Source organism: Engystomops pustulosus, chromosome 2 (genome assembly GCF_040894005.1).
Source record: "Engystomops pustulosus chromosome 2, aEngPut4.maternal, whole genome shotgun sequence".
Taxonomy (NCBI): domain Eukaryota; kingdom Metazoa; phylum Chordata; class Amphibia; order Anura; family Leptodactylidae; genus Engystomops; species Engystomops pustulosus.
This window is the reverse complement of record NC_092412.1, coordinates 8,862,481-8,874,850: the sequence shown is the minus strand read 5'-3', so window position 1 is coordinate 8,874,850 and position 12,370 is coordinate 8,862,481. Positions and strand designations below refer to the sequence as shown.

The 12,370-nt window shown below is 51.9% G+C and overlaps 1 protein-coding gene and 1 pseudogene across 1 annotated transcript; both read left to right on the top strand.

Annotated features, from left to right (window-relative positions):
• Positions 1–5,642: 5,642 nt before the first annotated feature.
• Positions 5,643–10,253, top strand: LOC140119954 (oocyte zinc finger protein XlCOF29-like). The gene is made up of 3 exons (XM_072139390.1): positions 5,643–5,720; positions 9,778–9,919; positions 10,032–10,253. Exons 2-3 carry the CDS (start codon positions 9,809–9,811, stop codon positions 10,251–10,253), a joined length of 333 nt encoding a protein of 110 aa, XP_071995491.1. The 5' UTR covers positions 5,643–5,720; positions 9,778–9,808.
• A 57-nt stretch (positions 10,254–10,310) lies between these two features.
• The window catches only part of LOC140116868 (uncharacterized), a 34,910-nt pseudogene continuing 32,850 nt past the window's right edge, over positions 10,311–12,370 (top strand).

Sequence of the window (12,370 nt, the reverse complement as noted above, 5' to 3'; positions counted from 1 at the left end):
AATGCGACTTTTACACCTTTTTACATAACATAAAAAATGAAATAAAAAATGATCAAAATGTCGCACAGTCCTCAGAATGGTAGCAATGAAAACGTCGCCTCATTTCGCAAAAAATGACCCCTCACACATTTCCGTGCGCCAAAGTATGAAAAAGTTATTAGCGTCAGAAGATGGCAAAAAAATTTTTTTTCTTTTTTGTACACATTCGTTTAATTTTTGAAAATGTATTAAAACACAATAAAACCTGCATAAATCCGGTATCACCGCGATCGCACCGAACCAAAGAATAAAGTAGGCGTGTTATTTGGAGCGAAGAGTGAAAGTCGTAAAAACTGAACCCACAAGAACGTGACGCACATGCGGTTTCTTTTCAATTTTTCCACATTTGGAATTTTTTTTCAGCTTCGCAGTACACGGCATGTTAAAATAAATAACATCACTGGAAAGTAAAATTTGTTACGCACAAAATAAGCCCCCACACAGGTCTGTACACGGAAAAATGAAAAAGTTATGGATTTTTGAAGTTGGAGAGCGAGAAATCAGCCGAAAAACCCTGCGTCCTTAAGGGGTTAATTTTTAAAATTTACTAAAACATAATAAAATCTATATAAGTATGATATCGCTGTGATTGTACCAAACTAAAGAGTAAAGGGGAGGGGTCCTATGGAGCGCAGTAAAGGGGAGGGGTCCTATGGAGCGCAGTAAAGGGGAGGGGTCCTATGGAGCGCAGTAAAGGGGAGGGGTCCTATGGAGCGCAGTAAAGGGGAGGGGTCCTATGGAGCGCAGTAAAGGGGAGGGGTCCTATGGAGCGCAGTAAAGGGGAGGGGTCCTATGGAGCGCAGTAAAGGGGAGGGGTCCTATGGAGCGCAGTAAAGGGGAGGGGTCTCATGGAGCGCAGTAAAGGGGAGGGGTCTCATGGAGCGCAGTAAAGGGGAGGGGTCTCATGGAGCGCAGTAAAGGGGAGGGGTCCTATGGAGCGCAGTAAAGGGGAGGGGTCCTATGGAGCGCAGTAAAGGGGAGGGGTCCTATGGAGCGCAGTAAAGGGGAGGGGTCCTATGGAGCGCAGTAAAGGGGAGGGGTCCTATGGAGCGCAGTAAAGGGGAGGGGTCCTATGGAGCGCAGTAAAGGGGAGGGGTCCTATGGAGCGCAGTAAAGGGGAGGGGTCCTATGGAGCGCAGTAAAGGGGAGGGGTCCTATGGAGAGCAGTAAAGGGGAGGGTCCTATGGAGCGCAGTAAAGGGGAGGGGTCCTATGGAGCGCGCAGTAAAGGGGAGGGGTCCTATGGAGCGCGCAGTAAAGGGGAGGGGTCCTATGGAGCGCGCAGTAAAGGGGAGGGGTCCTATGGAGCGCGCAGTAAAGGGGACGGGTCCTATGGAGCGCGCAGTAAAGGGGACGGGTCCTATGGAGCGCGCAGTAAAGGGGACGGGCCCTATGGAGCGCGCAGTAAAGGGGAGGGGTCCTATGGAGCGCAGTAAAGGGGAGGGGTCCTATGGAGCGCAGTAAAGGGGAGGGGTCCTATGGAGCGCAGTAAAGGGGAGGGGTCCTATGGAGCGCAGTAAAGGGGAGGGGTCCTATGGAGCGCAGTAAAGGGGAGGGGTCCTATGGAGCGCAGTAAAGGGGAGGGGTCTCATGGAGCGCAGTAAAGGGGAGGGGTCCTATGGAGCGCAGTAAAGGGGAGGGGTCCTATGGAGCGCAGTAAAGGGGAGGGGTCCTATGGAGCGCAGTAAAGGGGAGGGGTCTCATGGAGCGCAGTAAAGGGGAGGGGTCCTATGGAGCGCAGTAAAGGGGAGGGGTCCTATGGAGCGCAGTAAAGGGGAGGGGTCTCATGGAGCGCAGTAAAGGGGAGGGGTCCTATGGAGCGCAGTAAAGGGGAGGGGTCTCATGAAGCGCAGTAAAGGGGAGGGTCCTATGGAGCGCAGTAAAGGGGAGGGGTCCTATGGAGCGCAGTAAAGGGGAGGGGTCCTATGGAGCGCAGTAAAGGGGAGGGGTCTCATGGAGCGCAGTAAAGGGGAGGGGTCCTATGGAGCGCAGTAAAGGGGAGGGGTCTCATGAAGCGCAGTAAAGGGGAGGGTCCTATGGAGCGCAGTAAAGGGGAGGGGTCCTATGGAGCGCAGTAAAGGGGAGGGGTCCTATGGAGCGCAGTAAAGGGGAGGGGTCCTATGGAGCACAGTAAAGGGGAGGGGTCCTATGGAGCGCAGTCCATAAAAAACACATTTGATATTTTCCTTCCCGCTTCCCAGTACAGGGCCTGGAATATTTAATACTGTCACTAGGAAGTATAATGTGTTACGCAGAAACAGGCCGCACACAGCTCTGTACGTGGAGAAATAAAAAAGTTATTGATTTTTGAAAGTGGGGAGTGAAATATGGAAACGCAAAAATTAAAAAGGGCCAAGTCCTTATAGGGGTTTTCCTGCAAATACAAATTAGTTCCTATCCACAGGATTGGGCCTAAGTTGCTGATCAGTGATGAGATCCCCACAGATCATGAAAACGAGGGATCCTACATACCTCCATCGGACCCCTCGTCGCTCCGTCAGAGTAATGGAGCAGGCGGCCGTGTATGACCATTCTGCTCCATTACTGTCATAGAGCGATGACATGGACCTTATGTGGACCCCAACAGACCCCTCGTTTTCATGATCTGTGGGGGTCACATCACTGAAACCCCCACACATCAGCAGGTTAAGCCCTGTCCTATGGATAGAGCCTAACTTGTATTTGTGGGAAAACCCCTTTAACCCCTTAACGCTCTTCATACAAGGTGGGGGGTTTTGCATGTTGCAGAAAACCCCCACCGCTAATAACCGCGGTCGGTGCTTGCACCGATCGCGGCTATTAACCCTTTCATTGCCGCCGGCAAAACCGATCGGTTGCCTGGTAGCCTCGGGTCTTCTTTTGGCACGAGGCTACATGGCTTCTGCAGATTCGTTACAATGAGCCAGAAGTATTGCAGTATATGGTAGGAGCGATTTGACCATCTAGGGTTAATGTACCCTAGATGGTCTAAGAAATAGTGGGAAAAAAAAGAAAAAAAAAGTTTTAAAAATAAAAAAAATTAATAAAATATTAAAAATTCTAATCACCCTCCTTTCCCTAGAACGGATATAAAACATAATAAACAGTAAAAATCACAAACATATTAGGTATCGCCGCGTCCCAAAATGCCCGATCTATCAAAATATAAAAACGGTTACGGCCGGCGGTGACCTCCGAGGCGGGAAATGGCGCCCAAATGTCCGAAATGCGACTTTTACACCTTTTTACATCACATAAAAAATGAAATAAAAAATGATGAAAATGTCGCACAGACCTCAAAATGGTAGCAATGAAAACGTCGCCTCATTTCGCAAAAAATGACACCTCACACATCTCCGTGCGCCAAAGTATGAAAAAGTTATTAGCCTCAGAAGATGGCAAAAAATTTTTTTTCTTTTTTGTACACATTTGTTTAATTTTTGAAAATGTATTAAAACACAATAAATCCGGTATCACCGCGATCGCACCGAACCAAAGAATAAAGCTGACGTGTTATTTTGAGTGCACAGTCAAAGTCGAAAAAACTGAGCCCACAAGAACGTGACGCACGTGGGTTTTTTTTCCACATTTGGAATTTTTTGCAGCTTCGCAGTACACGGCATGTTAAAATAAATAACATTACGGGAAAGTAAAATTTGTTACGCACAAAATAAGCCCTCACACAGGTCTGTACACGGAAACATGAAAAGGTTATGGATTTTTGAAGTTGGAGAGCGAGAAATGAGCCGAAAAACCCTCCGTCCTTAAGGGGTTAAGGGATTAAGTATATGGTACAATAAAAGCAGAATAGAAGGGCACTGGGGGGGGATTAGGGGTGGGGGCAGGGGGTCTATGGGGGAAAGTGAAGTGTTTAACCCTTTAGCTGCTGCCAGCAGTCACTGTAGAGTACCTGTTATCACACTGCAGCAGCTGCACACACTCGGCTCTGCTTCATCAGACGAACTTCAGTGAGGAGCAGGAGGAGGTGGGGGCAGGGAGCTATTGATGTAGCAGTACTGGAGAGCTCCTGCCTACACGGAAGGGATGATGTAGCAGAGCTGGAGAGCTCCTGCCTGCACGGAGGGGATGATGTAGCAGAGCTGGAGAGCCGCTGCCTGCACGGAGGGGATGATGTAGCAGAGCTGGAGAGCTGCTGCCTGCATGGAGGGGATGATGTAGCAGAGCTGGAGAGCTCCTGCCTGCACGGAGGGGATGTAGCAGAGCTGGAGAGCTCCTGCCTGCACGGAGGGGATGATGTAGCAGAGCTGGAGAGCTCCTGCCTGCACGGAGGGGATGATGTAGCAGAGCTGGAGAGCTCCTGCCTGCACGGAGGGGATGATGTAGCAGAGCTGGAGAGCTCCTGTCTGCACGGAGGGGATGATGTAGCAGAGCTGGAGAGCTGCTGCCTGCACGGAGGGGATGATGTAGCAGAGCTGGAGAGCTGCTGCCTGCACGGAGGGGATGATGTAGCAGAGCTGGAGAGCTCCTGCCTGCACGGAGGGGATGATGTAGCAGAGCTGGAGAGCTGCTGCCTGCACGGAGGGGATGATGTAGCAGAGCTGGAGAGCTCCTGCCTGCACGGAGGGGATGATGTAGCAGAGCTGGAGAGCTCCTGCCTGCACGGAGGGGATGATGTAGCAGAGCTGGAGAGCTCCTGCCTGCACGGGGGCTGATTTCCTGAGGCTGTTGTGCAGAGAATATGACACTCTGCACTGCTGCTCCATCCATCCATCCATCCATGTGCCTGCATCCTGTGCCGAGTTGCAGCCTGAGGACAGGGAGGGCTCTGCCTCCCAGGGGAGGGGATGGGGGAGGTGCCGGCCCTGCAGCAGACAGCCCGGGAGCTGGAGAGGAGGAGGACTCGGGGGCGGGACAAGACGGAACAATCCGTGACAGCGCAATAATAACCGGGACTTTCACCTAACGGCCCGTGCAGGCGGGACAAGGGTTAAAAAACGGGACTGTCCCGCCCAAAACGGGACGGTTGGGAGGTATGCGATGAGCCCCAGGTGCAGATTACACCAATAACTTGTAGGGATCAGAGAGGTTCCTGTCATCAGCGTCTTCTACAATCATCTCATGTACATCTGGAACTGGACAGTGAGAGGAGCCGGGAGATCCAGAGGAGGAGACACTGAGGGAGCGGCCACAGAGATAGGAGGAAACCAGGAGGCTGCAGGGACCTTCAGGACAATGGAGCGGAGCCCCTGAGGAGGAGCTGGAGGTCCCCAGCATCACACACTGCCCAGACACCCAGGAGTCACCTGCACTCATCACATGATCTATGACATCATCACAGGTCCTTCATCCACCACTTCCCCTCTATACACTCATCCTGCTGCTTCCTGTCCAACTGGGAGACCCCGCCCCTCAGTGACATCACACTCCCTGGGTCACATGACTAGTGGATAGTGAGCAGAGGCTCCGCCCCTCAGTGACATCACACTCCCCGGGTCACATGACTAGTGGATAGTGAGCAGAGGCTCCGCCCCTCAGTGACATCACACTCCCCGGGTCACATGACTAGTGGATAGTGAGCAGGAGGCCCCGCCCCTCAGTGACATCACACTCCCCGGGTCACATGACTAGTGGATAGTGAGCAGGAGGCCCCGCCCCTCAGTGACATCACACTCCCCGGGTCACATGACTAGTGGATACTGAACTGGAGGATGCTGTGAGGTTCTTGCACTGAGGAGAGAAGAGGTAAGTGACCAGAGAGGGAATACAACTCCCAGCATGCTCCAGGAGCACACACACTATATGGAGGGACTACAACTCCCAGTATGCTCCAGGAGCACACACATTATATGGAGGGACTACAACTCCCAGCATGCTCCAGGAGCACACACACTATATGGAGGGACTACAACTCCCAGCATGCTCCAGGAGCACACACACTATATGGAGGGACTACAACTCCCAGCATGCTCCAGGAGCACACACACTATATGGAGGGACTACAACTCCCAGCATGCTCCAGGAGCACACACACTATATGGAGGGACTACAGCTCCCAGCATGCTCTAGGAGCACACACACTATATGGAGGGACTACAACTCCCAGCATGCTCCAGGAGCGCACACATTGTACAGTGGGAGTTGTAGTGCGGGGGCTGTGCAGTGTGAGGGCGCAGGTCACACGGTGCAGTTTCCTCCTCAGTCGGACCCTTGTGCGGCTCTTCCTCTGTGATAGTAACAGGGGGAGGGGCAGCACATTCTCCGCCTCCTTGTGGGTGGAGTCACATTATTCTGAGCGTCTGGGGCAGCGCAGGCGGTGGTCCGGCTCTATGGAAGGATCATTACCGTGGAGCTACAGAGCGTTCAACACTCCCTGACCAGATCTACGTCACACCCTCAGTAACCAGATGTACCGACGCGCCCTCAGTGTCCGGATGTCCAAGCGTACCCTCACCGACCGGATGTCCAAGCGTACCCTCACTGTCCGGATGTACCGACGCGCCCTCACTGACCGGATGTCCAAGCGCACCCTCACTGACCGGATGTCCAAGCGCACCCTCACTGTCCGGATGTACCAGCATACCCTCACTGACCGGATGTCCAAGCGCACCCTCACTGTCCGGATGTCCAAGCGCACCCTCACTGTCCGGATGTACCAGCGTACCCTCACTGACCGGATGTCCAAGCGCACCCTCACTGACCGGATGTCCAAGCGCACCCTCACTGTCCGGATGTACCAGCGTACCCTCGCTGACCGGATGTCCAAGCGCACCCTCGCTGACCGGATGTCCAAGCGCACCTCGCTGACCGGATGTCCAAGCGTACCCTCGCCGACCGGATGTCCAAGCGTACCCTCGCCGACCGGATGTCCAAGCGTACCCTCGCCGACCGGATGTACCGGCGTACCCTCACCGACCGGATGTCCAAGCGTACCCTCACCGACCGGATGTCCAAGCGTACCCTCACCGACCGGATGTCCAAGCGTACCCTCACCGACCGGATGTCCAAGCGTACCCTCACCGACCGGATGTCCAAGCGTACCCTCACCGACCGGATGTCCAAGCGTACCCTCACCGACCGGATGTCCAAGCGCACCCTCACCGACCGGATGTCCAAGCGCACCCTCACCGACCGGATGTCCAAGCGCACCCTCACCGACCGGATGTCCAAGCGCACCCTCACCGACCGGATGTCCAAGCGCACCCTCACCGACCGGATGTCCAAGCGCACCCTCACCGACCGGATGTCCAAGCGTAACCTCACCGACCGGATGTCCAAGCGTGCCCTCACCGACCGGATGTCCAAGCGTGCCCTCACCGACCGGATGTCCAAGCGTGCCCTCACCGACCGGATGTCCAAGCGTGCCCTCACCGACCGGATGTCCAAGCGTACCCTCACCGACCGGATGTCCAAGCGTACCCTCACCGACCGGATGTCCAAGCGTACCCTCACCGACCGGATGTCCAAGCGTACCCTCACCGACCGGATGTCCAAGCGTACCCTCACCGACCGGATGTCCAAGCGTACCCTCACCGACCGGATGTCCAAGCGTACCCTCACCGACCGGATGTCCAAGCGTACCCTCACCGACCGGATGTCCAAGCGTACCCTCACCGACCGGATGTCCAAGCGTACCCTCACCGACCGGATGTCCAAGCGTACCCTCACCGACCGGATGTCCAAGCGTACCCTCACCGACCGGATGTCCAAGCGTACCCTCACCGACCGGATGTCCAAGCGTACCCTCACCGACCGGATGTCCAAGCGTACCCTCACCGACCGGATGTCCAAGCGTACCCTCACCGACCGGATGTCCAAGCGTACCCTCACCGACCGGATGTCCAAGCGTACCCTCACCGACCGGATGTCCAAGCGTACCCTCACCGACCGGATGTCCAAGCGTACCCTCACCGACCGGATGTCCAAGCGTACCCTCACCGACCGGATGTCCAAGCGTACCCTCACCGACCGGATGTCCAAGCGTACCCTCACCGACCGGATGTCCAAGCGTACCCTCACCGACCGGATGTCCAAGCGTACCCTCACCGACCGGATGTCCAAGCGTACCCTCACCGACCGGATGTCCAAGCGTACCCTCACCGACCGGATGTCCAAGCGTACCCTCACCGACCGGATGTCCAAGCGTACCCTCACCGACCGGATGTACCGGCGCACACTCTCTGACCGGATGTACCGGCGCACCCTCCCTGACCGGATCTACTGGCGCACCCTCACTGACCGAATCTCACTCGCAGCTCCCAGGTGTCAGGGGAAGCTCCGGGTACTGGTGCCCCCTGCAGCCTGTGTGTATGAGATACTCCTATACACGTGACTGACAGCCTGGATAATGATGTGACACTCCTGGTGCTGGGGCCCCCGGCAGCCTGTGTGTGTATGAGATACTCCTATACACATCATTGACAGCCTGTATAATGATGTGACACTCCTGGTGCTGGCGCCCCCTACAGCCTGTGTGTGTTTATGAGATGCTCCTATACACATGGCTAACAGCCTGTATAATGATGTGACACACCTGGTGCTGGCGCCCCCTACAGCCTGTGTGTGTATGAGATGCTCCCATACACATGGCTGACAGCCTGTATAATGATGTGACACTCCTGGCGATGGCGCCCCCTGCAGCCTGTGTGTGTATGAGATTCTCCTATACACATGGCTGCATCATGTAGCAGTTGTAAAAGCCAGACATACTGTTACTCCTATACACGACTTGTGTAGCTGATGCCTGTGTCTCTCACAGGCAGCAGATAAAGCACAGACACCAGCAATGCTTTACTATACATTACACACAGACATGAGAGGGGTTACAGGGGTGACATCACTTTCTCTCTCCATGTGCTCAGCCTCATTTACATATTAAAGAAAATATGATTTTATAATGATTAATGTATGAATTGACTAGATAAGGGCTGGGATGGGATCCTTGTGAGCTGCTCCAACAGGTAGTGGTGACAGGTTCTCTGTAAATGGAACTGGAAATCAAAGCTCATATGGCTTGACATGGGTTCAGACACTGAGAGGTTTGGAGATAAACAAGACTTTTGTGATTTGTGTAGATGATCACAGAAATGCAGCTTTCTCGAGAAGATGTCATAAAGTTTGCCTTAGCCAAATTCAGATAAGTAGCTCCTTGTCCCCATCATGCAGTTCTGCTTTGTAGGACAATGAAAATTTGCCCCTGGGATTCTTTTGAGACAAAACGCCATTTCCATCAATAAGGGGAAGCACCAACCTTCAAAGATCTCCCTGCAGAGCGACAAAGACTTCTTTTCAGAGAGAGTAAAACCGTTTCAGCTTCATAAATCCAGACCTTTGCATTCAGTCATTGCTTAGAGCAGAGATGGAAAAGCCGGAGAGAAGTTTGGAATAAAATATTGGTAGAAATTTGCAAAATTTAGGAACAACTGAATGGCAGGAAGACTCCAAATCAGTCCTTTACTTGCTTATTGGACCGTCCTATGGAAAATGAGAAGGCAGATTATCAGACTTCAAAGAATGGCGCATACTGTGGAGGCAGATCAGGAAGCGTTGTCATGTATTGTTACTGTTTTGCTCCGATAAAAACAAACAACGTTTTTATTAATCTTGGAAAAAGATGACAGGATTAATTTATATAAACAGTTCATACAAAATGGTGGAAAGTTGTTCCAGGTTATATCAAATCAAAAAACCAATGGGGCGCAGCAGAGAGTTTGAAAAGGGGTCTAGATGTGTTTATTACATTATTTAAGGGAAAATCCCTTCGAAAGGAGTTTCTTCATCTTTTCATTTTTTGGTTCTATAGACAGGACTTCCATAGATTTCTCTTATCGACAATGGTTCTTTCCATCAATGATCCACCAGGGATCCAGGAGAAGGACAGAGAGCAGATGGCGGCCAGGATCCTGGAGCTCACCCTGGAGATGATCTCCTTGATAACCGGAGAGGTGAGAGTCTCCCAGGACACGGCTCTTATCTCTAGGAATAACAGCGGGAAATGACTGGAGAGGTGAAGGATTCTTAGGATCTATGTAGTGATCAGTGTCTCCCCATACACAGGATTACACAGTAGTGAAGAAGTCGTCTGGTGAGTGTGTGACCCACCGTGTGTCAGGAGGATGGACCCAGAGCCCCATCACCGAGCCTCCACCTCATTCACTGATACATGAGCAGAAGATCCTAGAACTTACCTCCAGGATCACTGAGCTGCTGAGCGGAGAGGTGAGCGCTGCCGGGAATGCTGGGACATTGTACAATAACACAAGGGAGGGGTCTGGGTGATGACTGTGTCATTGTGGGTGTCAGGTTCCTATAAGGTGTCAGGACGTCGCTGTCTATTTCTCCATGGAGGAGTGGGAGTATATAGAAGGACACAAGGACCAGTACAAGGACATCATGATGGAGGACCACCAGCCCCTCACATCACCAGGTAAGAGGAGACCTTCCTGATTATAGAGGACAGAGCAGGTGTGAGGTCACCTCCTCCATCATCTCATCATCACATATAGACAATGTATCAGTCACTCTGTATATTTCCTATAGATGGATCCAGGCAGAGAAATCCACCAGAGAGATGTCCCAGTCCTGGAGATTCCCGAGATATTACACAGGAACCAGAGAGATGTCCCAGTCCTGGAGATTCCCGAGATATCAAAGAGGAACCAGAGAGATGTCCCAGTCCTGGAGATTCCCGAGATATCAAAGAGGAACCAGAGAGATGTCCCAGTCCTGGAGATTCCCGAGATATTACACAGGAACCAGAGAGATGTCCCAGTCCTGGAGATTCCCGAGAAATTACACAGGAACCAGAGAGATGTCCCCGTCCTGGAGATTCCCGGGATATCAAAAAGGAACCAGAGAGATGTCCCAGTCCTGGAGATTCCCGAGATATTAAAGAGGAACCTGAGGAGAATGTCCCTCTGGATCATCAGGTAGATGGAGCTGAGGTTCCTGTGAATCCTCTATAGATGGATGTAATGAAGCTACTGACCTTCTCCAGCAGCAGTGGGTGGAGGGTCTATGGGATGATGTTGGTTGGTCTTAACTATAAATGTTTTGTGGTTTCATTAATGGATCAAATCCTGTAACATGTAACTTCTAGTCCAGAGCAAGAGAAGTGAATAATCTTGTCCCTGGTGTCCATGAGTCTCCACCTCAGGATCGGGTCACATCGGGTTATGCAGTAATATAACCGGAACATTGATGTTGATGTGTAAAATATTGGGATGAATGTGGATCCCGTCTCCTCCTGCAGGAGATTATTTCCCTTAGTTCCTGGTTCTGGAGGTTTCTGTCCATCACTTGGATATAAGAGAATCTCTGGAGACATTTCCTTGTTTTCTCATGTCCTTCATGTTGGATCTTTCCAGGAAAGTTGTGGTGGAAGGAGGAGCGGAGAGGAAATCCCCTCATCAGTGACAGAGGAGGGTAAGAGCCTTTCATGTATCTTGTGGGTTATTCTTCCCTTATACATTACACACTTGGGGTCGCTGTAAGTAGATGTCCTTTTATGGATTCCTTGTCTCCCTGGTGTTTGTTTTCTTCCTTTGTGGGTTACTTGCTGACCCTTAACGCATGCAAAACAAAAAAGAAGCGCTGTCTGTGCCTCTTCCATTCTCATTTCCCATCTACTTAACTGCCACGGGTGCTCCTGCGACCCCTGCCCTCCAGTTGGTATATTTCCCATTTATTTGGATTACGCCAGAGCGGGGTAGCCTTCGTAACAACTCTAGGTGCATCATACGTAGTGTTGGCAGATTGTCTCGGGGTAACCAGAAACTATGTGTCTCTAGCATAGGCAATAATGGGCCCTTTACCACCAAATACTGTAGGATTCGCCCCAAAGATTCCTCCCGTGTTCTGTTGTCCCAACTTTTAAAATGTTGACGCTGAACAGCCAGAGAATATGCCTGGGGATTACGGAGTGCCAAGCCTCCCTCATTCTTGGGTAGCTGCAACGTTTCCAGTTTGATCCTCGAAACTTGCTTCCCCCAAATAAAACCTCTGAAAATACAATGATATTTTTGAATACATACTGAACGATCCAAATGGGGGAATTATTTAATACATATTGAAGTTTTGACTTTGCCTAGTAACACTGTCGTGTTCGTAGTGCTGCCAACTCCTGAGTGTGTACATGACAGTCTCGTGTTTGGGGTGTAAGTCAGAGATCCTGCCTTCTATTAGAGTGGTGCGCTCAGAAAATTTCTGTAAGTCATGACGGATAATGGCCAGTTCTCATTAGTATGGCCAGCTTTTCGCTGCAAGGAGCATAGGGTTACTCCACATTGTTTGGCGACCCAGAAGACATCCCGCAAAGTTGGCTCTGAAGGATCGGGGTCTTGAGTCAGAGTGACACCCCGAAGGGTCAGCGTCCCCCCATGTGGACATAGCACACT